The sequence below is a fragment of the Arabidopsis lyrata genome (assembly GCF_000004255.2).
Source record: "Arabidopsis lyrata subsp. lyrata unplaced genomic scaffold ARALYscaffold_3, whole genome shotgun sequence".
In the NCBI taxonomy this organism is placed as follows: Eukaryota; Viridiplantae; Streptophyta; class Magnoliopsida; order Brassicales; family Brassicaceae; genus Arabidopsis; species Arabidopsis lyrata.
Genome location: NW_003302553.1, coordinates 11,836,490 through 11,861,474, shown reverse-complemented (window position 1 = coordinate 11,861,474; position 24,985 = coordinate 11,836,490). Strand labels below are relative to the sequence as shown.

General features: G+C 34.7%; 4 protein-coding genes across 4 annotated transcripts; 2 read left to right on the top strand and 2 right to left on the bottom strand.

Moving 5' to 3' along the window:
* The first annotated feature begins 11,659 nt into the window (after positions 1-11,659).
* LOC9319591 (aldehyde dehydrogenase family 2 member C4) lies at positions 11,660-15,418 on the top strand. The gene is made up of 9 exons (XM_021032240.1): positions 11,660-11,965; positions 12,480-12,622; positions 13,380-13,766; positions 14,056-14,145; positions 14,236-14,409; positions 14,493-14,630; positions 14,720-14,857; positions 14,947-15,008; positions 15,092-15,418. The coding sequence occupies exons 1-9, from the start codon at positions 11,866-11,868 to the stop codon at positions 15,363-15,365; spliced, it is 1,506 nt and encodes a 501-aa protein (XP_020887899.1). The 5' UTR covers positions 11,660-11,865; the 3' UTR covers positions 15,366-15,418.
* A 722-nt stretch (positions 15,419-16,140) lies between these two features.
* Positions 16,141-16,752, bottom strand: LOC9321718 (multiprotein-bridging factor 1c). Its single transcript, XM_002883477.2, has one exon. The coding sequence runs from the start codon at positions 16,663-16,665 to the stop codon at positions 16,219-16,221; it is 447 nt and encodes a 148-aa protein (XP_002883523.1). The 5' UTR covers positions 16,666-16,752; the 3' UTR covers positions 16,141-16,218.
* A 457-nt stretch (positions 16,753-17,209) lies between these two features.
* On the top strand, positions 17,210-23,195 carry LOC9319590 (DNA mismatch repair protein MSH7). The gene is made up of 17 exons (XM_021032280.1): positions 17,210-17,781; positions 17,895-18,411; positions 18,486-18,581; positions 18,654-18,709; positions 19,092-19,158; positions 19,276-19,371; positions 19,718-19,849; positions 19,956-19,989; positions 20,084-20,131; positions 20,314-20,513; positions 20,596-20,722; positions 20,837-21,114; positions 21,238-21,432; positions 21,695-22,117; positions 22,203-22,299; positions 22,384-22,511; positions 22,598-23,195. Exons 1-17 carry the CDS (start codon positions 17,447-17,449, stop codon positions 23,078-23,080), a joined length of 3,312 nt encoding a protein of 1,103 aa, XP_020887939.1. The 5' UTR covers positions 17,210-17,446; the 3' UTR covers positions 23,081-23,195.
* Positions 23,196-23,276: 81 nt separating this feature from the next.
* LOC9319589 (trihelix transcription factor ASIL2) lies at positions 23,277-24,681 on the bottom strand. The gene has a single exon (XM_002883476.2). It carries the CDS (start codon positions 24,407-24,409, stop codon positions 23,405-23,407), a length of 1,005 nt encoding a protein of 334 aa, XP_002883522.1. The 5' UTR covers positions 24,410-24,681; the 3' UTR covers positions 23,277-23,404.
* Positions 24,682-24,985: the final 304 nt, after the last annotated feature.

The following is a 24,985-nucleotide window of genomic DNA, read 5'->3' as shown; positions in this document are numbered from 1 at the left end:
GAAAAAAGTTGGAGGTTTTAATTGGGAAAATAATTCAATTTGGAGGTTTTATATGGAAACGAAAAAAGTTTGAGGTTTTAGTTGGAAAAATGTTTTAATTTGGAGGTTTTTTCTGGGATTTTCCCGTTTAAATGGTAACAGCTGAATCTTGCTAAACTTTTTTAAAAATAGAACAAAAAAATTAATTAATTATATAATCTTATATACATACTAATTAAATTTAAAAATATTGCCAACAAGATTAGTGAAGTCTGATAAAAATTATAAATCTTTAAACATAAGATAATATCGATACTTGGCGAAAACATTTGCAACTCGTAAAAACTTAAGGATCGATTTGGACGGAATTTAAAATAATTATATTTTACTATTTTATTAAACATAATTATCATATATATAACCATAAGCCATTAAAACTAATTATTGGTTTTTAACCTTTTGGTGTAATTTTATTTATTTTAGTTTCATTTAATAACTATCATATAAAATCATAATTATTTTATTTTTAGTTCACAAATTATTTACTAAAAACTTCTAATATTGAATAGTGAATTTTTTTTTTGCCTTTTATCTTCTATATATATATGCGACCGGCCAAATTCCTCCAATTCAACCGGTAACAAAAAAAAAAAAAATTAGATGTACTCCTTTCCACAATTCTTCAGTTACCATTTAGTGTCTAAGACAATTATAATCATCTGATATTATATAATATTATTTTAAAAAATTTAATTTAATTATTCAAACAACCAAAATATTACTGCCAATTTTATGTTTTAACCGTTTTCTAACGTTTTTTTTTCCATAACCGATAAAATTTTCCTGACAAATTTGTTTAAACTAGGTTATCAAATAGAAAATGGGTACGTTTTGAAGAAGACAAGCTTCATTATGTAAACACAAACGCCTTTTTTTGCTACTACTATCATTCTCTGTTCTTTCAGATTCTTGGACCATTTTGGTGTTAATTAGTTACTGATTTTTTTGGTCTTACTCTTCACTATATTACTCATGTCTCTGACTCTTCCACGTATCATCTCTTTGAGCTATACACGAATTTTAACCAGACACACACATACAAATATCCTTCTAGAAGATTTGCTCAACTTAAGCTGTACTTATTTGTGGCTCAGAGACTCGTGACGTTACCTCTTTTGGTTTTTAACAATTTATGATCTTAAGATAAGCTTTAACTTTCTTTCTTTTTTTCTCAAATGTTACAAATTCTGTTATTCATTTTGGATGATTTATTTATTTCTTTTATTTCTTTTTTTTTTTTATTTATTTATTTCTATGCCTCCATTTTTCTTCATATTTCTCAAAAAAACATTGTTAACCAGGACTTTCAAGCCAAAATTCAGACTAATTTCGATGCTTATAAAAATTTCTGTTTTTATGTAAACGCCTTTTACGAATAGTCAAATTGTGGCATACATAAAAATGAAAATCCACACATTTGGACTTTTTGGATGAATTGATTCCATGCCCCTATCTGTTTTATTTGTTTTAATTTTTTTCTGGAAAAAAAAAACGTCCAAATCTATAATAAGTTTTTGCTGGAAATAATATTTTGAAATGATGAATTATTACCTATATTTATATTTGATAACGACATAAATATCTTTTCTTTGGTCAATTATTCTAGATGATATCTCTATAATAGTCGATTTGTATATGTCTGAGTCTGATTGTCTTCTTCACCTTTTGGTATATCGCTCTCAAATATTTACTTTGTTTTAAAACTCAATTAGTCGTTGACAGAGGAAAAAAGAGAGAAAAAAACTGCGATTATTCTTAGGTTGAGAAAAAAACCAATGCAATTATGATAGTGTGACATAACCGGGATCGACTATTAAATTGATAGACGTCATAGACGGACTCCAGATCTCTGTGTTATTTATCTTTTTCAGAATACATAAATATATTAGAAAAAAACAATATGACGGAAAAAAATATAAAAATCCCAAGATAAATTATCTTTTAGTAGCTTATTTTCAGTAAATACAAATGATGCAACATATAACCAATCAACTTTTTCTCCAACAATGGATGCGATGTATTTTAAAGGAAACCCATCATCTCACAACATAAAAAAAAATTCACATATATAGCTTGTGAAATAGGTCGATCGAGTATCAATGGTTAATTAGTCAAATAGTCAAAAATTTAGCACTAATTTATTAATTAATTCACATATTATTGGCTATGAATCATGCATTAAAAAGAAAAAAAAGTTTCAAATAGAAATGTGCGGTTTAACTGCAAATAAAGTGCGGTATAGTTCTAATAGTAACGAAAATATATACATATATATTATGTAGAAAGTATCGTTACTATTGAAACCGCGCTGTATATATATTGATGAAATACTAAAAGCTTATGCTTTATCTTTTAATTTCTTGATCCATTTTTTTTTTCATCTGAATATTGCATTAGAACGATATAACTGTTATGGTATAAAACCTTACAAAAGGGATCATAGGCAATCACCAACAAAGACAAAAGGAGCGATACAACTAAGCAACACAACTCTCGTTAGTGAACACTTCATGTAACCAAAAAGAGCAGCCTTGTGCTACGTATGATTGACTACGATCTTCACTTGTCACACTCCGTGCAATAAAGAAGGCTCCCAAGTTAGCCTTTCTCTCTTCATGAACAAGCTGCCAATTAGGTAAATGACTCATAACCAAAAGAATTCTACCTGCTTGAAATTTGAAAGATGGCCAAGCACGAGGTCTAGAAACAGCGTTCACCAAATCCTTCCCCTCAACTGCAAAAATAACTTTGTGAATGTTCAGACTTCTCATGCTCTCAATAGCCCAGAACCAGCTTTCCATCTCTGCATCTTGTTTTGATGCAATATTCGCATATCCCCTTCTACTATGTAGTAAGACAGCCCCTCTAGAATTCCTTAAGACCCAGGCCGCACCACTCATCTTATTCTTTTTATCCCAAGAGAAAGCAACATTACATTTCAGCCATGGTTTAGCAGGAGGTCTCCATTTCCCATTGTGCCGATTCAGACCAGTCTCCTGCTTATCTTCAACTGCTCTATCAATTTGCTGAGCCATGAACCATTCACTGGAGCTTTCACTGATTTTGTCCCTCATGTCTTTTACCAAGTAAATCATTCCTTCAAAAAGAAGATTGTTGCAGTTTTTCCAAAGTATCCAAAGAATCCAAGGGACTAATCTGCGAATCTCCAAAGGGACAGACAAACTCTTACACAAGGAAAACACAAAATGTAAGTTATGATAGATGGAGTGAGCATGAAAACCATCTTCCGGGCAAGGTATATTAGAGACTGCCCAAACCTGTCGAACAAGAGGACAAGAAAATAAAACATGATCAATTGATTCACCTTCCCCACCACAGATTTGACATCTAGAATCAACTGTCATTCCCCTAAACAAAAGCCTCTCAACAACAGGTATTGTACCACTAACCAGCTTCCACAAAAACACCTTAATCTTCGTAGGTGCGCAAAGTAGACCAGATCAAGTCTTTAATTCCATTTAGGGAGGGCAAGGTTGTTGCACTAAGAAGAGCATCATCTTTGTAGAGCTTAGACGCCAGCCAATACCCAGATTTTACCGAATAGTTCCCACTCTTGTTGTATTTCCAACACAAAAAATCCGGAGAGGAGGTGACAGGCTTGGCCTTGACAATTATCTCAATGTGTTCTGGGAAAAACAGGTCCTCCAACTTATCTTTGTACCATGTTTTAGTTGCAGGATCAATAAGCTCAAGGACAGAGAGATCCAAATTGACCAGGATATTTTTCATAAAAGGAGCCCTCATGATTCCCCTTCCCTGATCATCAAGCCACTTACTAGTCCAAACACTTAGGGATCTTCCATCCCCCACCATCTGTTTAGTTCCCTGAACTAAAAGATCTCTGCCATGCAGGATACTGTTCCAAGCAAAGGAGGGTCTGGTACCTTTTACTGCCTCCAAAAAGTGTTGCTCTGCAAAATATCGACTTTTAAAGAATTGTGAGAACAGACAGTCAGGAGACTGCAACAGCCGCCACGCTTGCTTGGCCAAAAGTGCCTGATTGAACAACTCTATGTCTTTAAACCCCAACCCACCTTGCTGTTTAGTAAGGCACATCTTATCCCAAGCTACCCAATGAATCTTTCTTGCATTTTCCACTGAACTCCACCAAAATGAGGACATAGCACTTGACAAGGTCTCACAAGTGCCTTTGGGAAGCTTGGAACATGACATGGCATAAACCGGCATCGCCATCGCAACAGATTTAAGCAAAACCTCTTTACCTCCTTGTGATAAGGTCTTTCCAAACCAACCAGACAATCTACTCTTAAGTTTTTCGTGAATGTAGGCAAGCATGTCTTTCTTTGATCCACTGAAACACTATGGAAGACCCAGATACGTTCCTGCCCCACCCTCATTCATAATCCCCAATCTGTTTTTGACCAAAACTTTGATGTTTTCCCCAACTTTGGCTCCAAAGGTGATAGAAGACTTGTCTAAGTTTATGATCTGCCCAGTCGCGGTACCATACACTTGAAGAATTTGTTGAATTGCAACACATTGCTCCTCCTCAGCCTTGCAAATGAAAAGGCTATCGTCAGCAAATAACAGGTGATGTATAGAAGGACCTTGGTGTGAGAACCGCATTCCATTAATAATCCCAGCCTGCTCAGCCCTATTCAACAAATGTGAAAGACCTTCAGTGCATAAAACAAAAAGAAAATTAGACAAAGGGTCTCCTTGTCTTAGTCCTCTCAGTGGAACAATTCTTCCAAAAGCTTGCCCATTGATTAACACTGTATACGTGACAGTAGAGACACAAATCATAATCCAGTTGATCCAAATTTGATGAAAGCCCAAAGCCGAAAGAAGATATCTAAGGTAGCTCCACTCCACTCTGTCGTAAGCCTTGGACATATCAGTTTTAATCGCCATGAACTCCTTAGAAACACCATCAAAGGTTCTCAAACCATGGACCACCTCATGAACAATTAGAATATTGTCTGAAATAAGCCTTTCAGCCACAAAAGCCGATTGGGAAGGAGAAACAATATCAGCCAAAAAGGGTTGCAGCCTAGATACCAAAATCTTAGAAATGACTTTGTACAACATAGAGCATAGGCTAATAGGCCTTAAATCAGACATCAGCGGAGAGTTGCCTTTTTAGGAATAAGACAAAGCTGTGTGAAATTCCACTCTTCCTCAAAAACCCCATCACTGAAGAACTTGAGTACCTCTGAGGTCACCTGATCACCAACCACATCCCAATATTGCTGAAAGTATAACCCTGTCATTCCATCAGCCTCAGGAGAACTTGAAGCTTTTATAGAGAAAACAGCAGCTCTAACTTCTTCTCTAGTAACCTGAGCAACTAAATGCTCATTCATATCCTGGGAAATTCTAATCAGAAAACCCTCAAATAATTCATGGGGATCATCTGGGTAAGAAGAAGAGAAGAGCTTTTCGAAATAGTTGCAGGCCACCTAACCTTTTGAAGCTTCAGATCTATGCATAATTCCATCATCATCCAATAGTTTGTCTAAACCATTCTTGGATCTTTGAGCTTCTACTGATGCATGAAAATACTTAGTGTTCTTATCACATAATTCATCCACTTCTTTCTACTTTTCTGTTTCCAAAAACTCTCTTCATCCCTGTGAGCTTTGACCATTTCTTGATCCATTTATGTCCATTATTCTACTTGATTTAATGTTTTATCCACGAAATATTAATATGATCTCAATTATTTTGATTGTGATTTGAATCGAGTTGGATTCTTCATCCATAGTATCTTCATCAAATTCAAATTAGCTAATCAAATAAGTATTGGGTTAAGATAAGAATCATATATTATATATGTATTATATATAAATATAGGGTTTTCTGCAAAACAATCATTTAAGTCAATTTTGTTTGCAAGTTTATCCTCAAAGTCCGATTTATGCAAGTCAATCCCACAATCTCAAAAGTCACCCGCAATACAGCTCTTCCGTGTAGCGATGACGTGGCACTCGATAACTCCGTTTGTAAACATAAAGGTTTTGTGCAAAAAAACCCTCAATGCAATTTTTTTTTGCAAGAAAAACCTCTATGTCATATAAATACAGGTCAATCCACACTCTGAAAAGTCACCTGCAATATAGTTCTTCGGTGTATCGATTTAGTTTATTTTGGTTAAATTTAGTTTATTTTGGTTGTTTTGGAAAAAAAAAAACGAACCAAACCGAACTTGATAAAATTTCGGTTAGTTAAGGTTATCTATTCAAATATTTTTTTTTTAAATTTACTTAAAAATTAAATAAATAACTAAATCAAATTATATGCATTAAAGTAATATATTTGAGAGACTCATAAAATCTCTACCCATTGCACATGTTCTAAAATGAGTTATTGACCGCCACGACATCGATACATGGAAGGGTTATATTGCTGGTGACTTTTCAGATTGTGGTTTGACCTGCATTTATTTTACATGGAGGTTTGTCTTGAAAAAAATTTATATGGAGGGTTCTTTTGCATAAAAAAATGTTTCAAACGGAGTTATCGAGTGCTAAGTCATCGCTACACGGGAGGGCTATATTGCGAGTGATTTTTGAGATTGTGGGATTGACTTGCATAATTCAGATTTAGAAAGTAAATTTGCAAACGAAATTAATTTAGAGGGCAGAAAACCGTATATATATACACGTTCGTTCTGCTTATACATCAATATGATTTTGATATACATTTTCTCTTAATTTAGCTAGATACTAATGTTTGGATATCCGTTAAACCGGATGTTCAAGTATCCTCACTATATGTATAATATATTTGAACCAAAAATATTATATAAAATAAAATTCACTAAAATTAAATTGTAATATTCATTTCAAATTCACTTCTAAACTTCCTTTTTACAAATATATGATTCTAAACTCCTTTTGTACAAATTCATTTTATAATTGTAATTTTAGAATTCTAAAATAATTTAATATATAAAAACATATATGAATGTGTTGATATTTACGGAATCCAACAATTTTCTTATTACAAAATTTTACTTAGTATTTTTTGTTTTAATTTCAATCATGACAAATGTCGAATTATAGTAATTGTTTTGCTCCGTAAATGAATGGAGCTGAGTACTCGGTGTCTTGGTGAAAACCAAAGCGCAGCAAACAAGACCAATTCTTGAAGGCCACACTTGTCTGAAATTTGGGATTTCTTAGGTACGACTACTGTTAGCATCATATATAAGAAAAATAAAGAGAAAAATTATAATTCTTCTATTTTCTTCTAAAAGTTAACCAGTCAAATAAAATTTGAAAAAATTGTTTTTTCTCAATTTATCCCAAAAGTAACATAAAAAGATAAATATTTCTTACTACAATTATATGGTAGAAATAATTTTTCTACATTTTAATTTTCTTTTCTTCTCTTTTCTTCTAGCTTTTTCTTCTAAATTTTACCAGTCACACTCTTAATTGTATTATTTCATTTTCATTGGCCATATTAATAAATGGAATTTGGAACAACCAGCCCAACGTCTTATCTTTTTTCATATCCTGTTTAATTTGACAGCAAAATTTTGTTTCATGTTCTCCTTTAATTTCCCAACTACATCTCTTTAATGTTTTATCTACATTTCATTTTCAATGCTTAACGTGGTTCGAAACTAGATGGTTTTAAATATGTTGTGCGCATTTGCTTACTATATTTAGTACGTAGGATATAATACTCTAAACTAAAAACTCTGATTATTTGCTGATGTGCATAGCGTTATTCTTTGTCATATCTGGAATTTATTATAATTATTTCCTAGAAGCAAAAAATGTTAATACTACTATATTGAATTTTCAGAATTTTTGGTGAAACTCCACACAATTGGGATCATGGGATCTCATGGCTCGATGGTTTGAAGGCAAATGGTCTCAATTTGCTTTTCTCTTTGCTTCTAATTTTATGTTTTTTTTTTCTTATAATTGAAAGTTTTCTATTTTCCTATTTAGATGTACAACTTTTTCTTATTTTACTGAGTAATAAAGGTCTGCTTGGTATAAAATTAGAGTAAACTACAGGAAATGGAAGAAAAAACAAAAAACAAAGAACTGAAAAGCAATTTCAACTCTAGCCTAATTATTTACTCTCAACTTTTGAAGGGTAAATATTTACTCATCTTTTCTACGTTTTGGACCAAAGTGAGAATAATAATAACTTTTTTCTTTATATTTCTTATGTCTCGTCTAAAAATTCTACGAGACATAAGAAATATAGACATAACACTAATATAACTACGTTGATGAGTTTATATAAAAATTTGATTTTATTGTGTGTAATAGGGTTCATTATGTTTGGAACTCAGAAGGTAATGTTGAATTAAATAATACTATAAAAGATGAATCAATCTCTCATCCTGAATTACTCGATTAAACAAAATTAAAAACGATGGGTGTCCAAAACGATTGAAGGGGCACGCCATACCTATACCCATAATTTTAGCATCTCTTTCAAAAACTGATTTGCTTTTTTGTTCTTCGTTTGTTTTAAGTTTTAACATATATATGTTCATGTCGAAAAAAGAAAAAAAAAACATATATATGTTCATGTTTCCAACAAATATTATATATAACTCTTTCTTCTTCTTTTTTTCTTTTGAATTTGTAGAAACTTTTCAAGAATTTTAATTGTCACATACGTAAGTTTCTAACTACCGAACGGAATGAGATGACCGCCGTTTACCTCTAAATGTATTAGAAAAATAGTTTATTTCAAAAAAATAAGTTATAATTATTTTTCTAAATTTATGAGTTTAAGGGAAACAAAAAAAAAGAAATTAAATGAACCAATGATCTTGTATAAATTGACAGATAATATAGACCTATCACTGACGTCCACATTATTTTATTTTTTTGCTGATTTTATAAATTATAGGTCAAAGATTTATACAAGATCATTGGTTCATTTAATTTCTTTGCAATTAAAATTTTCTAAACAAAGTTTTTTGTTTGTTAAACTTGGCCATAAACAGTTGGAGCGTTGACTCATTTTAAATCATAAATACGCCTTAAATTGAATGAGATTTTTTTTTGTCTACAGCTATAATAGATTAGCTCAAATAAACCAATGTTGGGGAAAGTTGTTTACATAGGTGATAAGATGCGGTTGGATTCGAACAGTTCGAGCCAGTTTATCCGCTTTCACATTCGCATTTCGAGAAATTAAAGATCATGAGAATACGTCGAACTCTTCCTTGTCACTCTGAATCGCCTCTAGGTAGGTTGCGAACACTGGCCACTCTTGCGGGGAAGACACCATCTTCACTAAGTCGGAGCAGTCTGTAAGGAAAGCTACTTCTCTCTTGTCTTGGCCGATCATACATCTCATCGCCCAAATTAATGCTTTGATCTTTGTGTGAAGTGAGGTTAAACTTCTTCGAAGATTAGCAGCTCTCATATCTTGCATTCCATCATTCGGACTAGAACAAAATCATCCTAAGCCGGAAAATCGATCACTCTCTTTCCAGGACCCATCTACAAAACATTGAAACCCATTCCCGGACTGCACTGAATCGTCATTTCTGGAGTGTGAGTAGGTATTCTCCCGACTGAATTGAATGGTTTAAACATAATACTTAATTAATTCTATAACATTTAGATCTAAATTATCAACTTTTGTATGACTTTTCGTTTGTTCATAAAATACATGAAAAATTATCTTTCATAGCTATTTAAATAATAGATAAGAGGTGATATACAATCCTGAAAGATAAGTTTCTAGTACATTTATCTAAAGAACGTTCGATTGTGAATAATGTTGTTAGAAAAAGAACATTGAAAATATTGAATAATGTATTTATATTTAGGTAAGATGCATGGCTCAAAGCTGTGGCAGCAGATCTTGTAATTTGTAACTTGTATACATTTCAACAAAACAAAAACACATTATTTGACAAAGAAAAACAATGTAACTAGCTCGTTTCTTGAACTTTTCAAAATAATTTTAGAATAATGCCATCGATGACCGATGTAGACGGCGGGAACCAAATACCACATCTAAGTTATTGTATTCAAGTTGTTGGATATGTAAGACAATTGAGATTCTACTCTTAGAAAGTTAACATGCATTTAGCTGAATTATTGAAGAATATTGGCTGAATCTGTGGAATTTTTATTATGTTATATCAGTTTAGCAATTGGCTAAAAAGGTGGAAGTGAAAGAATTATTTAAAAAGTTTTGATTGTTCAATAGTAATTATTGATTAATAACTACGTACGTACAATACTATACACACATTTCTATCCTTTAAAATAACTAAAAATATTAATGGTATTGAAAAAGCTAAAAAAAAAGATTATTTAATCATAAATGATTATATTTTCAGTACTAATTCTTATTACTAAAAACAAGATGTAATAGTTTGTTGGTAAAAAAAAATATTAAAAGTAAACTCAATGATAATTATCAAAATAATAAGATTATTCAATATATCATGTCTATATAAATATATATATATATATATATATATATATTTCAGATTGAATATTTTAATTTGTATATTTGATAAATATTTTTGAAACAACTTTATTTAATTAAAATTTTCATAAGTTTATTTATTTAATTAAAAATGAAAAACATTCTGCCAAATTCAGCTGTTACCATTTGACTTCTAAATTATTCAGCCAGATTCTGCAAAAAATCACAAATAAATTCATGTAGATTCAGCAATTCAGCCAGATTAAACTGAATTCAGCGGTTACCATTTACACATGTATTTTTATTAGTCAATGATGATGAATTGTAAACCTTAAGAAAAATAATTGAATATTACTAAAGTCATAGAAAATTGTTAATCACAAATAATAATGCATTTATAATTAAATTAATTTATTTTCTTAATATGTGAAAAATCTTAAGAACTAGATTAATTAGAAACATATAGAGTAGAATTTAACAAAAATAACTTGATATCGTTAAATTTTGCAGTAGAAAACCATTTAGGTATTACCAAATTTAAAATTTACAACGACAATAATATAATAAAAATTAATTATCTCTCATTTTAATTTAAAATTTAGCAAAAATTAACGAAAGAAATGTCTGTAGTGTTGGTGATTTCCGTTTGAGATGTGGAGTTTTTAAGTGGGTCTAGACTAAAAATCGATTTCTTAAAATACGTTTCAAGAAAAATCTTATATTTCGCATTCATAATCTAAAAATTTAACTTTTAATGGCAATAATACTCAGATTCTTATCAATTTTGGCCTCCGATTCTTCGGTTAAAATAAGAAAAAAAAACAAAAAAAAAAAAATTAGGTTAGGTGGTTGGCTTGTAAATTCCGTTTGAAATGTGAAATATTAATGTGAGTCTAAACTCTAAACTAAGAATCGATATTCTTTAGTGGCAATAATACTCAGATTCTTATCAATTTTGGCCTCCGATTCTTCGGTTAAAATAAGAAAAAAAACAAAAAAAAAAAAAAAAAATTAGGTTAGGTGGTTGGCTTGTAAATTCCGTTTGAAATGTGAAATATTAGTGTGAGTCTAAACTCTAAACTAAGAATCGATATTCTTTAGTGGCAAGAAAAATCTTATATTTAGCAATTTTATTACCTCTAAATATTTTTAGTGGTAAGAAAACTCGGATTCTTATGAATTTTGGCATGAAATTTCCTCGGTTAAAAAAAACACAACAAAAGAGATTTATCGGAGTAAAACCCGTAATCTTCACGTGCTTGCACGCTCCTAGCTACTTAACAAAAAACACCAGTGTCTTTGCTGACGTGTGAATCGAGACACTTCGATATAAATACGTACATAACCTCTCTGTCCTTCTACGGTCTCTCTTGAGCATTAAGGAGAGAGAGATAGATATACAAAGAAAAATAAATGGAGAACGGCAAATGCAACGGAGGCACGACGGTGAAGTTACCGGAGATCAAATTCACCAAGCTTTTCATCAACGGCCAGTTTCTTGATGCTGCTTCAGGTTTTTACTTCTATTTTTAACTTCACTTCTTACTTCTTGATTCACAATTTCACAAACGTTGACTTTAACAAAACAAAAAAATCCTTCCTATTTTCTGATTTTGGTTCTAGTTATCGACATAATTTCCTCAAATCCTTTTCTCTAAACCCATATATTACACATTTGGAAATTTTTTTTTTTTTTTTGGGTGAATAGTCGATGGATGAGTATTGAGTGGTCCAAAAATCAAAATTGCCAAAGAGAAAAAAAAAAGATTAGCTTGTATGGAAATAAATAATCATCCTGAGTACAGAAACATGTTCCGCTATAAAACATGAATTTGTTGGTCTACCCTGAAATTTTTTCTTGTCAACCACAAAATTCATAATTTTATTTCCTCTTTTGAGAAGCCTGAATGATAAAGCTAATGTTTTGTACTTATATATAAAAGAAGGATTCATGATTTGAACATTGAACCAAATGGTTTGATTTGACATTTATTGATATATTAGTTTTGGTTTATTTGGGCTAAAAGGGAAGACGTTTGAGACAATAGACCCAAGAAACGGTGAAGTGATCGCAAAAATAGCCGAAGGAGATAAAGAAGACGTTGACTTGGCCGTTAAAGCTGCACGTCACGCCTTCGACCATGGTCCTTGGCCTCGCATGACCGGCTTCGTACGTCTCTTCTTAAACTCATGTTTTTTTTTATCGCACCTACTCGTTTTTTTTTATTAATAATTATTGGTGATTTTTTTTTTTTTGATAAAAATATTGATTGTGTTGTTGATTGATGTGGTCCCATTCATAGTGGGTCATTAAATGTTTTTTATTTTATTGATTTGCTACAGAATTTATATTAAACTTTGGTATGGAAAGAGAGAGAGTTGACTTATTTTGTGGTCACTTTCATGTAGTTAACAAAAACGTTTTACCCATAACATTTTCTAACATGTACTTAAGTTTCACTTTCTTGATAATAAACTAAAGTTTGATAACATAGTTTTGTAAATTCTATGCTTCAATTTTTGATTGGTCTATTACTCTCTCTTTTTTTTTCTTTTTCTTGACGTGATTATTCTTCTTTTCTTTTTGTAGTTAACAAAAACGTTTTGCTCATATTAGTATAACATATTCTTTACTTGCACTTAAGTTTCACTTTATATATAATAAACAATTTTTATAAGATTGTTTTGTAACTTGTAAGTCTTGTATGCTTCAATTTTAGATTGGTCTCTTTTTATTGACGTGACTATTCTTCTTTTCTTTTTTGTGACTATTCTCTTCTTGTCTTAATAACTTGTACATATGTTTCAATTTTAGATTGGACTATTACTCTCTTTTTTATTGACGTGACTATTCTTCTTGTCGTTTTTGTGATATTTGTATGATTAATCTTCTCACTTAACAAGTATGGTGGATGTGATCTGATCAGGAAAGGGCAAAGCTTATAAACAAATTCGCAGACTTAATAGAGGAAAACATTGAAGAATTGGCTAAACTTGATGCGGTTGACGCCGGAAAATTGTTCCAGTTGGGGAAATTTGCTGATATTCCGGCCACAGCCGGTCATTTTCGATACAATGCGGGTGCAGCGGATAAAATCCACGGCGAAACTCTTAAAATGACGCGTCAATCTTTGTTCGGATACACCCTTAAAGAACCTATTGGAGTGGTTGGTAATATCATCCCTTGGAATTTCCCAAGCATTATGTTTGCCACAAAAGTGGCTCCGGCTATGGCTGCTGGTTGCACCATGGTGGTCAAGCCAGCTGAACAGACCTCACTCTCTGCTCTGTTCTATGCCCATCTCTCAAAAGAAGTAAGTCCTTAGATTTCAAGCTTTAACTTGTTAGCATTTGATATAGATGAAATTTTTTTGATTAAGACCTAAAATGTTTTAAACACAAATTATGTGTTTGCATAATTATACTTGAAAACCGCAAATAAAAACGGTAAATGCAAACAACATAAGAATTTTGCTTACTTAAAACACTAAAAGTTTAGGTTTTGTTTAAAGGAAAACACACTATTTGAACATGTAATTAAGCAAATGTATACGTAACAAACTATAGAAGCCTAACAATCTAAACATTGTTGCGATAAAACAGGCGGGAATTCCGGATGGTGTGCTCAACATTGTAACTGGTTTTGGATCAACTGCTGGAGCTGCCATTGCCTCTCATATGGACATAGACAAAGTAAGATCTATTTACCTATTAGTCGCGGTGACTAGTGTTGTTGGTTGTATATATGTGAAATCTTGAATCTTCTATGCGTGTTGTGATCAGGTTAGTTTCACTGGATCAACAGATGTTGGAAGGAAGATAATGCAAGCCGCAGCCACAAGTAATCTCAAAAAAGTATCCCTTGAATTAGGCGGGAAATCGCCTCTTCTCATATTCAACGACGCTGATATTGACAAAGCCGCTGATCTTGCGCTTCTCGGTTGCTTCTACAACAAGGTATTCATAATGGCCAATTCCAATACCAATCGGTGATATTGATATGTATAAGTTATATCATACTGATTTTGGTTGGTGTATAGGGTGAGATTTGTGTGGCGAGCTCTCGTGTGTTTGTTCAAGAAGGTATATACGATAAGGTTGTGGAGAAGTTAGTGGAGAAGGCTAAAGATTGGACCGTTGGTGATCCTTTTGATTCCACTGCTCGACAAGGACCTCAAGTAAAAATGATCAACTACTATACATTGATTGATCTTGATTTGAGTATATATAGAGTTACATTATGATTAATTATTTTGGGTTTGTTCAGGTGGATAAAAGACAGTTTGAGAAGATTCTATCTTACATTGAGCACGGCAAAAACGAAGGAGCGACCTTATTAACTGGAGGTAAAGCCATTGGAGACAAAGGATACTTCATCGAACCAACTATATTCGCAGATGTCACCGTAAGTCGCAAATAAGTAAATACTTTTTCGTGTTTTTCATAATCAAAGAACTATATATGTAACTGTTGTTAATTTTGTTGATTTTACAGGAGGAAATGAAGATATACCAAGATGAAATCTTTGGACCAGTCATGTCTTTGATAAAATTCAAGTAAACCCAACAAAAAAACTAACTTCTCTTCTCAATCATTGTCTCGTTCCATAATCCTAAAATCTCGGAAATTGCTTTCACAGGACGGTAGAGGAAGGGATCAAATGGGCGAACAACACGAAATACGGTCTTGCAGCAGGAATACTGAGCCAAGACATTGACTTGATCAACACGGTTTCGAGGTCAATCAAAGCTGGAATCATTTGGGTTAATTGCTACTTCGGTTTTGATCTTGATTGTCCTTACGGTGGCTACAAAATGAGTGGCAATTGTCGTGAAAGTGGCATGGATGCTCTCGACAACTATCTACAAACCAAATCCGTCGTTATGCCTCTTCACAATTCCCCTTGGATGTAATAAAATTGTCCATAACATATAGAAGAAAACTTGAACAATAATGTTTTTTTTTTTTTGTGCAACCACTTTTTTTTTTTGTTCAATACGTTTTGTTTTTGTTAAAATGTTCGTGCCAAATAATAATATTTTTTAATACTCATAGCATTTTTTCATATAGATAACATTTTATACTAGAAAATTGCAGTTTCTGATTTATTGTAACTCTTGTGTGTACCCACATTTTTGTCAAGGCAGAAATGTTAAGAAATACTATCATATTGGCTCTGATCGGTTATATGTATAATAGTGGAATAACAATTTTAATACGATTATGCAAGAATTTTAACAATAAAAATATTTGCATAATTTTTATTGAAATGATTTACGTTTTTGCCTTAAAAATGCATGTAAAAACTTATTTTACAGATAAATAAATATATAATTATTTATTTTATTATGCCATTTTCATTCTGCAAAATTTTACTACGAGTTTTTATTTTGTTACTTATGCCATTAGACGATTATGCGGTGTTACCAATCGGAATCAATAACCAACAAAACTCAAAAATGACAGCTTTGATTGGTAACTTCATGTCATTTTAACAATTACCAATCACCAATCATAAAAAACGATACTAAAAATTCTATTCAGTTTTTTCATACCAATATTTTGCATCCCTTATCGCTTTTTCTACTTGTTAATAAAATTTTTACAGGTTTTATACCACCAATCCAATCAAAATCTGTATTAAAAGCTAAAAAAAATGTTTTATTTCTTTCATTTACCAAACAAAAGTTACAAAACCACAAGATTTTTCATTTTTTACTTTTTACAAGCATCCACAAAATACAAAGCAAAACGACATCGTTTTAATCATTTACCAATTTTACCCCTAAGTTTAACACCTAGAACCTTCTCCATCTTCGCAAGCACAGCCTGATTAGGAACAGCTTTACCATTCTCATATTCCTGAACCACCTGAGTCCTTTCATTTATCTGTTTCGCCAAATCTGCTTGCGACATCTTCTTCTCCAACCTCGCCTTCTGTATCATCAACCTCACCTCTGCTTTCACACGATCCATCGCCGCAGGCTCTGTTTCTTCCTCAAGTTTCTTCGTGTTAATCACCGGAACCGCCGTAGATTTCCCCTTTTTGTTAGAACCGGCGTCGAATTTCTTAACCGTTTGAACCGCGACGCCGTTTCTAAGCGCTGCGTTAACCGCTTTTGGATCGCGTAGGTCTTGACTCTTTTGTTTTGATTTGTGGAGAATTACTGGTTCCCAGTCTTGTGTTACTGCTCCTGGGTATCTGCTCGGCATTTTCGTCGTTGATTGAGAGAGAAAGAGAACAATTTTTCGATACTAGTTGAGTTTTTGTAATTGAGAACGATGAAGATGACGATGATGAGAGGTTGTGAGATTTATATACGAAGATTAGTTTCTGGAGAATTCGATCATCTTTTTTTCTCCATTTTTATCTCGAAAGTTCTTGAAGCTGAGTATGACGTGGATCATCTTATTTGGTCAATCCTATGACGTGGAATTAAAATTGGCTCTAGACTTGCGCAAATTATCAAATTCGAACCAAACCTATTCCAAATCCAAATAATCAATCATATTGGTTCATGCTTTTTATAATTTCAGTTTTTGGTTTTTGGGTGTGGATAGAACATTGTATTAGTTGACCAATTTTCATCGGAATTGAGCTATAATTTGGAGAAAATTAACCCAAACTAAACCAAATTTTAGTAAAATTGAATGGTAATTTTATAGAATTCGCCAAAAACTGAATTTATTTCGGTTTAAATTCGGATGCCTTATTTCTATAACCGAATTTCGGAAACCCGGATAGCCAAACCGAACCGACCCGAGTACCCATGTATAATTGACTCATTGCCTCCATATATCCAACGGTACATAGTTATAGAAGAGAATCGGACGGTCCATCACAGCCTCAAGACTAAACAGTAGCCCTGAGGAGTGACGTTCCGCCATTTCTACGACGCGAGGCGAAACTTTTTGGCGCCAATCTTTTCCCCCTTCTCGATTTCTCTGATATCAAAACCTCGTTTCTCTCTTTCTCTCTCTCATCATTCCAAAAATGCAGCGCCAGAGATCGATTCTGTCTTTCTTCCAAAAGCCCTCGCCGGCGACTACTCAGGGTTTGGTTTCCGGCGATGCTACCAGTGGAGGCGGCGGCGGCGTCGGAGGAGGATTGCGACTCAATGTGAAAGACGACGCTTCTGTACGCTTTGCTGTTTCGAAATCTGTGGATGAGGTTAGAGGAACGGATACTCCACCGGAGAAGGTTCCGCGTCGTGTTCTGCCGTCTGGATTTAAGACGGCTGAATCCGCCGGAGGTGGTGCTTCGTCATTGTTCTCTAATATTATGCATAAGTTTGTGAAGGTCGATGATCGAGAATGTTCTGGACAGAGGTACTAATCTTCGTTTCTTTTAATTTTGATTCATTAGCTGGAAGATTGTTTATGTTCCCTTATAAGACGAAAATTCTGATTACTGCATTGGATCATTGTTTACAAATTCTCAGGAGCCGAGAAGATGTTGTTCCCCTGAATGATTCATCTGTATGTATGAAAGCTGATGATGTTATTCCTGAATTTCGTTCCAATAATGGTCAAACTCAAGAAAGAGACCATGCTTTTAGCTTCAGTGGGAGAGTAGAAGATAATATAGGAGTAGATGATGATGTTCCTGGTCCAGAAACACCAGGGATACGTCCAAGTGTTTCTCGCTTGAAGCGAGTTTTGGAGGATGGAATGACTGTTAAGGAGGATAAGGTTCCTGTATTGGATTCTAATAAAAGGCTGAAAATGCTTCAGGATCCGGTTTGTGGAGAGAAGAAAGAAGTAAACGAAGGAACCAAATTTGAGTGGCTTGAGCCTTCTCGAATCAGGGATGCTAATAGAAGACGGCCTGATGATCCACTTTACGACAGAAAGACCTTATACATACCACCTGATGTTTTCAAGAAAATGTCTGCGTCGCAAAAGCAATATTGGAGTGTTAAGAGTGAATATATGGATATTGTGCTTTTCTTTAAAGTGGTTAGTGAATATCAATCTAGTGTTCAATCCATTTCCTCAAATGCAATTGGTTCACTTACATCTGTTCTTCTCAGGGAAAGTTTTATGAGCTGTATGAGGTAGATGCGGAATTAGGTCACAAGGAGCTTGACTGGAAGATGACCATGAGCGGTGTAGGAAAATGCAGACAGGTAAATTAGTTGAAACAACTGGCCTGTTTGAATTATTGAGTCTATAAATTTGACGTCCGCCTTTTTTATCAGGTCGGTATCTCTGAAAGTGGGATAGATGAGGCAGTGCAAAAGCTTTTAGCTCGTGGGTAAGGGAACTATCATACTTTATGGAATTCCTTTCCTGCTACGTTGGTTAGGATTTGAAAAATGGAAATCACTTAGGATTCTGACAGCCTACGATGTTTTCTTCTTCGTTATCATTTATAATAAGCCTTTTCATCGAGGAGTAACAAACAATATTTGCACACTATTTGTGTGCTCACTGGCAAGGCATATACCCAGTCAACCTTTGCTAGTTCACTGTAGCAACAGTACGGAATATATATGTTTACACTCATTTGTCTTTCATGGAGGCTTTCAAGCCTTGTGTTGAAACTGGATAATTATACAAGCTTCCAACAGAAACTAGCTGCAAATTCATATGTTTTTCTATTCCACTATTGACACACTCGTTGTTTCTTTTGGAAGATATAAAGTTGGACGAATCGAGCAGCTAGAAACATCTGACCAAGCAAAAGCCAGAGGTGCTAATACTGTAAGTTTTCTTAGACATGTCAAGGAGGGTGTAGCAGACTGTTCTTGATCGTTTCTTTTTCTGTACACTAGTTTCATGGTGTAATTAACTCAATGGCTATTCTTGTCTGATTATCAGATAATTCCAAGGAAGCTAGTTCAGGTATTAACTCCATCAACAGCAAGCGAGGGTAACATTGGGCCTGATGCTGTCCATCTTCTTGCTATAAAAGAGGTTCGATATTTATCTTGTCAAGTTAAGTTCATTCGAGTCCTGGAAAATTACACTCTTGTTTAACAATCTTCCATCAAGCAGTGTAAGGGTTTGGGATCAGAAGGCAAGATTTTCTGCTTTGTTTTATATGCAAGAGATTTCCTTGAAACAAAATTGTAACATGCAGACTAAAAGCTCTGTTTAAGATTCTTTGAATTTGAAAGTGTCAATCATCTTAACTGAATCACCTACTTTCTTACACTGACTATATTCTGCAATTGCATGATAAAGTAGTTGCTCAGGAATTGCCTTTGGTTACATTGCCTAATCGTTTGATGTCAATTTTTCTTCTGAATCTTGATTTTAGATCAAAATGGAGCTAGAAAAGTGTTCAACTGTGTATGGATTTGCTTTTGTTGACTGTGCTGCCTTGAGGTTTTGGGTCGGGTCCATCAGCGATGATGCATCATGTGCTGCTCTTGGAGCTTTATTGATGCAGGTAAGCAAGTGTGTTCTGTATCTTGTGTGTACCATATGATTTCGTGTGCATATATATGGTTTTGCAGGAACTAATTCTGAATCACCAATTGGTATTTTTCTTCCAGGTTTCTCCAAAGGAAGTGGTATATGACAGTAAAGGTAAACTGCTTGTATCGCCAGTTGTTTTGTCTAACAGAGTTTAAGGTAAATGTCACTGGTTAAGTTTAAGTGCATAAATGTGTATATATTGCAGGGCTATCAAGAGAAGCCCAAAAGGCTCTAAGGAAATATACATTGACAGGTAGGAAACCTAACTGAAAATTTAGGAAAACATTCTCTTACTAGATCATCATGTAGACTTGAATCATGTAATCTTGATTTGCAGATTCATGCATGAAAATCTGTCTTCTCTTAGCTGCTCACGCAATGATAGATCTCTTAAACATTGCTAATGTATATGTTGTTTATGTTTCAATTCAATAGGGTCTATGGCGGTACAGTTGGCTCCAGTATCACAAGTAATGGGGGATACAGATGCTGCTGGAGTTAGAAATATAATAGAATCTAATGGATACTTTAAAGGTTCTTCTGAGTCATGGAACTGTGCTGTTGATGGTCTAAATGAATGTGATGTTGCCCTTAGTGCTCTTGGAGAGCTAATTAATCATCTGTCTAGGCTAAAGGTGGGTTGGCTTGGTCAGTTTTTGCGTTTTACAAGTTAAGCAAAGGAACTCTTCATAACTTACAGTTTCTATCTACTTGCAGCTAGAAGATGTACTTAAGCATGGAGATATTTTTCCATACCAAGTTTACAGGGGTTGTCTCAGAATTGATGGCCAGACGATGGTAAATCTTGAGATATTTAACAATAGCTGCGATGGCGGTCCTTCAGGCAAGTGCAACTCTTTCTTATAGCTTCAAATAGTGGGTAGACACAGAAGGAAATATTCTACTACTTGGTATGGATCTTTAGTAAGTAATTGCCGGTTTTTGTTTACCTCTGCAGGGACCTTGTACAAATATCTTGATAACTGTGTTAGTCCTACTGGTAAGCGGCTCTTAAGAAATTGGATCTGCCATCCACTCAAAGATGTAGTAAGCATCAATAAACGGCTTGATGTAGTTGAAGAATTCACGGCAAACTCAGAAATTATGCAAACCACCGGCCAGTATTTTCACAAACTTCCAGACTTAGAAAGACTGCTCGGACGCATTAAGTCAAGCGTTCAATCATCAGCCTCTGTTTTGCCTGCTCTTCTGGGGAAAAAAGTGCTGAAACAACGAGTAAGTATCAATCACATGTTTTCTGAGTAATGCCTTCCATGATATGTATAGAAATTAAGCATTACGGGTCTAGCTTCTATTGTAGGTTAACAATGACATTTCTCTAAACTTATTAAACTGCAGGTTAAAGCATTTGGGCAAACTGTGAAAGGGTTCAGAAGTGGAATTGATTTGTTGTTGGCTCTACAGAAGGAATCAAATATGATGAGTTTGCTTTGTAAACTCTGTAAACTTCCTATATTAGTTGGAAACAATGGGCTAGAGTTATTCCTTTCTCAATTCGAAGCAGCCATAGATAGCGACTTTCCAAATTATCAGGTGCCCATCTATCTTGCAAATTCATACTTTGCAACAAAATTTCTGTCACTGCCCATTTATTCAATTTTTCTTAGGGGTGTGCTTTTAAAAGTTGAAACTGCTTGTTAGTTTGTTCATACTGTTGAATCATATGCATATAGCTTAGATCTGAACTCCCTTTCCGGGATACTAAAGGAATTTGCGTTTTATTCCTAAAGGTCTTGGGCTTTGGCATATGATTTTGGTTTGATATGTTTCTAACTTCTTACTAACTTATCAACAGAACCAAGATATGACAGAGGAGAATGCTGAAACTCTTACAATACTTATTGAACTATTTATCGAAAGAGTCACTCAATGGTCTGAGGTCATTCACACCATAAGCTGCCTAGATGTCCTGAGATCTTTTGCAATCGCAGCAAGTCTCTCTGCTGGAAGCATGGCCAGGCCTGTTATTTTTCCCGAATCAGAAAATACAGATCAAAATCAGGAAATAAAAGGGCCAATACTTAAAATCCAAGGACTATGGCATCCATTTGCAGTTGCAGCTGATGGTCAATTGCCTGTTCCAAATGATATACTCCTTGGTGAGGATAGAAACCGCAGCAACAGCATTCATCCTCGGTCCTTGTTACTGACAGGACCAAACATGGGTGGAAAGTCAACTCTTCTTCGTGCAACATGTCTTGCCGTTATCTTTGCCCAAGTCTGTACACTTGTTAGATAATTACTGCTTTTCTTTGGAACCGGTTTACAACATGAATACTAAATTTCCTGTTTTCTGTGTGCAGCTTGGCTGCTATGTGCCATGTGAGTCTTGCGAAATCTCCCTTGTGGATACTATCTTCACAAGGCTTGGTGCATCTGATAGAATCATGACAGGAGAGAGTAAGTTTTGTTCTCAAATTACATATTCCTGAAACCAGTTACGCGGATTTTGTCTGATTGGAAAAGCTGGTTTCTCTTTTGTAGGTACCTTCTTGGTAGAATGCACTGAGACAGCGTCAGTTCTTCAAAATGCAACACAAGATTCACTAGTAATCCTTGACGAACTGGGCAGAGGAACTAGTACTTTCGATGGATACGCCATTGCATACTCGGTAACCTCCTCTTCTCCTTCAACTTACACTTGTTGATCAACAAAAACATGCAATTCATTTTGCTGAAGCTTATCGATTTATATCAGGTTTTTCGTCACCTGGTAGAGAAAGTCCAGTGTCGGATGCTCTTTGCAACACATTACCACCCTCTCACCAAGGAATTCGCGTCTCACCCACGTGTCACCTCGAAACACATGGCATGCGCATTCAAATCAAAATCTGATCAAGCACCACGTGGCTGTGACCAAGACCTAGTGTTCTTGTACCGTTTAACCGAGGGGGCTTGTCCTGAGAGCTACGGACTTCAAGTAGCCCTCATGGCTGGAATACCAAACCAAGTGGTTGAAACAGCATCAGACGCTGCTCAAGCCATGAAGAGATCAATTGGCGAAAACTTCAAATCAAGTGAGCTAAGGTCTGAGTTCTCAAGTCTGCATGAAGACTGGCTCAAATCATTGGTAGGTATCTCTCGAGCCGCCCACAACAATGCCGCCATTGGCGAAGATGACTACGACACTATGGTTTGCTTATGGCATGAGATCAGATCCTCTTACTGTGTTCCCAAATAACACTATCTGAAGCACGTTAAGTTTTTGCTTCTCTGATGTTTTAGTCCTCTTGAAAAATGCTTATATATCAAAATTTTCACGATTCTAACAAAATTACATATGAATCTGTTGGTTTTGCTATGAGTAAACCAGACAGAACCCATCCTAACCGAACTGATTCATCAGATTGGTCAAGAGAATAATTATAAACAGTATCTTCTTAACAAATGGAAATATAGTAATGCATTGATTAATTAAGTTGCAAAGACCAAACACAAAATACAAAAACTTAGAAGTTCTAAATTCCCTAAAACGAAAACAACACAAGACTACATAGTGTATAACTCACTCATCACTGAGATTCACATCAGAATCATTCTCCATTTCCTCATCTTCACTCTCATCATCATCACCACCACCATGATGATTCTCTTCCTCTTCACGTAGCCGCGCAATCTCACTCTGAGCTCTATCAACAATCTGTTTCTTCTGCAACTCCAAATCCTTCTGAAAATCAGCTCTCATCTTCTCCAACTCCTTCATTTGCTCTTTCTTACTCTTCTCCATCTTCTCATAAATCTTCCCAAACCTCTCAACCGAATCCGCCAACATCTTATACGACGCAGCGTCATTAACCTTCTTCCTCTCGTAATCAACCTCATCTTCATCATCCTCCTCCTCTTCAGAATCACCAGGACTATCCATCATCTCATCAAACCCGTTCGACTTATCCAAATAAACCTTAGTGTTCATAAACACAAACTCACCTGAATCAAGACCACAAGCTAAACCTAAATCCGATTTAGGCGAAACACAAAGCAACATATCCAACTTATTGAAAAAACCCCATTTACTCGAACCTAAACCCGATTTCTCAACCTTAATCTTCTCTTTCCTATACTTCCTCTTCAAGTTATCAATCATCCTCCTACATTGCGTCTCAGATTTCTCCATCCTTAGCTCCTCACTCACTTTCTCAGCTACTTCATTCCAATCTTCATTCCTCAAACTTCTCCTACCCAATTGCAAAAACCTATCTCCCCAAACTTCAAGCAACACAAAAGCTTCTTGCTCTCTCCAATCATACGCAACTTTAGTATCACTAGGACCAGCAAATTCAAACCCAGACACAACAGGTTTGTTTGGTTTCTGTCTCTTCTGAAACCTCTCATTCCCACGAATGTATCCTCCTTGTGGCTCTTCTTCTTCACCTTCGACTTCATCTTCGTCTTCTTCTTCATTGTAATACGCGTGACGCTTAGGGATTGGTCTACTATACATTGGATGGTTTTGCCGATTCAAAGAGTAAAACTTTTTTGGATACCCAGTTTCATCTTCGCTGTCACCCATCTTTGAGCAAAACCCAGAAGAGAAAGAGAGAGAGATCTAGGGTTTTCAAAATCGGAGAGATAGAGATTTACCTGATTTTTGCAAGATCTTGGATGGGTTTAGCTTTTAAGGAGAGAGAAGTAGAAGAAATTGATGAGCTTTTAACCATGGCCGTGTTTAGGGTTAGGGATTTGCATAATTTTAGCCGGGTCGGAGTAGAAGAAAGCTACCACCACCGGTGAACATTGCTTCGGTCAGCGACGGAGTTTTGTCGCGGCGTTTGTTGGGACCATCCACTGGGTCATATTGGGCCAGTTTGGACAACACTAATGGGCCAAGAGGACCACAACTATTTAATAATAATCGATAGCCCAAACGTTCCCAACGAAACTAAAGTCTTAACGATCATCAACTTTGGTGTCGGTTAACTTATTACATGGGGTCAAATTTCTGACATTTATTGGCTCAAAAGATTTGAAGGTGTCGAATTTTGGTGGGTTCGAAGATCTGCGAATGCAGTTGTTGCTAATCGACTAAAAAAAATCATATTAGCGTTTTGGTATTGATTGTGGTAAAATGGTAAACTGATGAAATAAA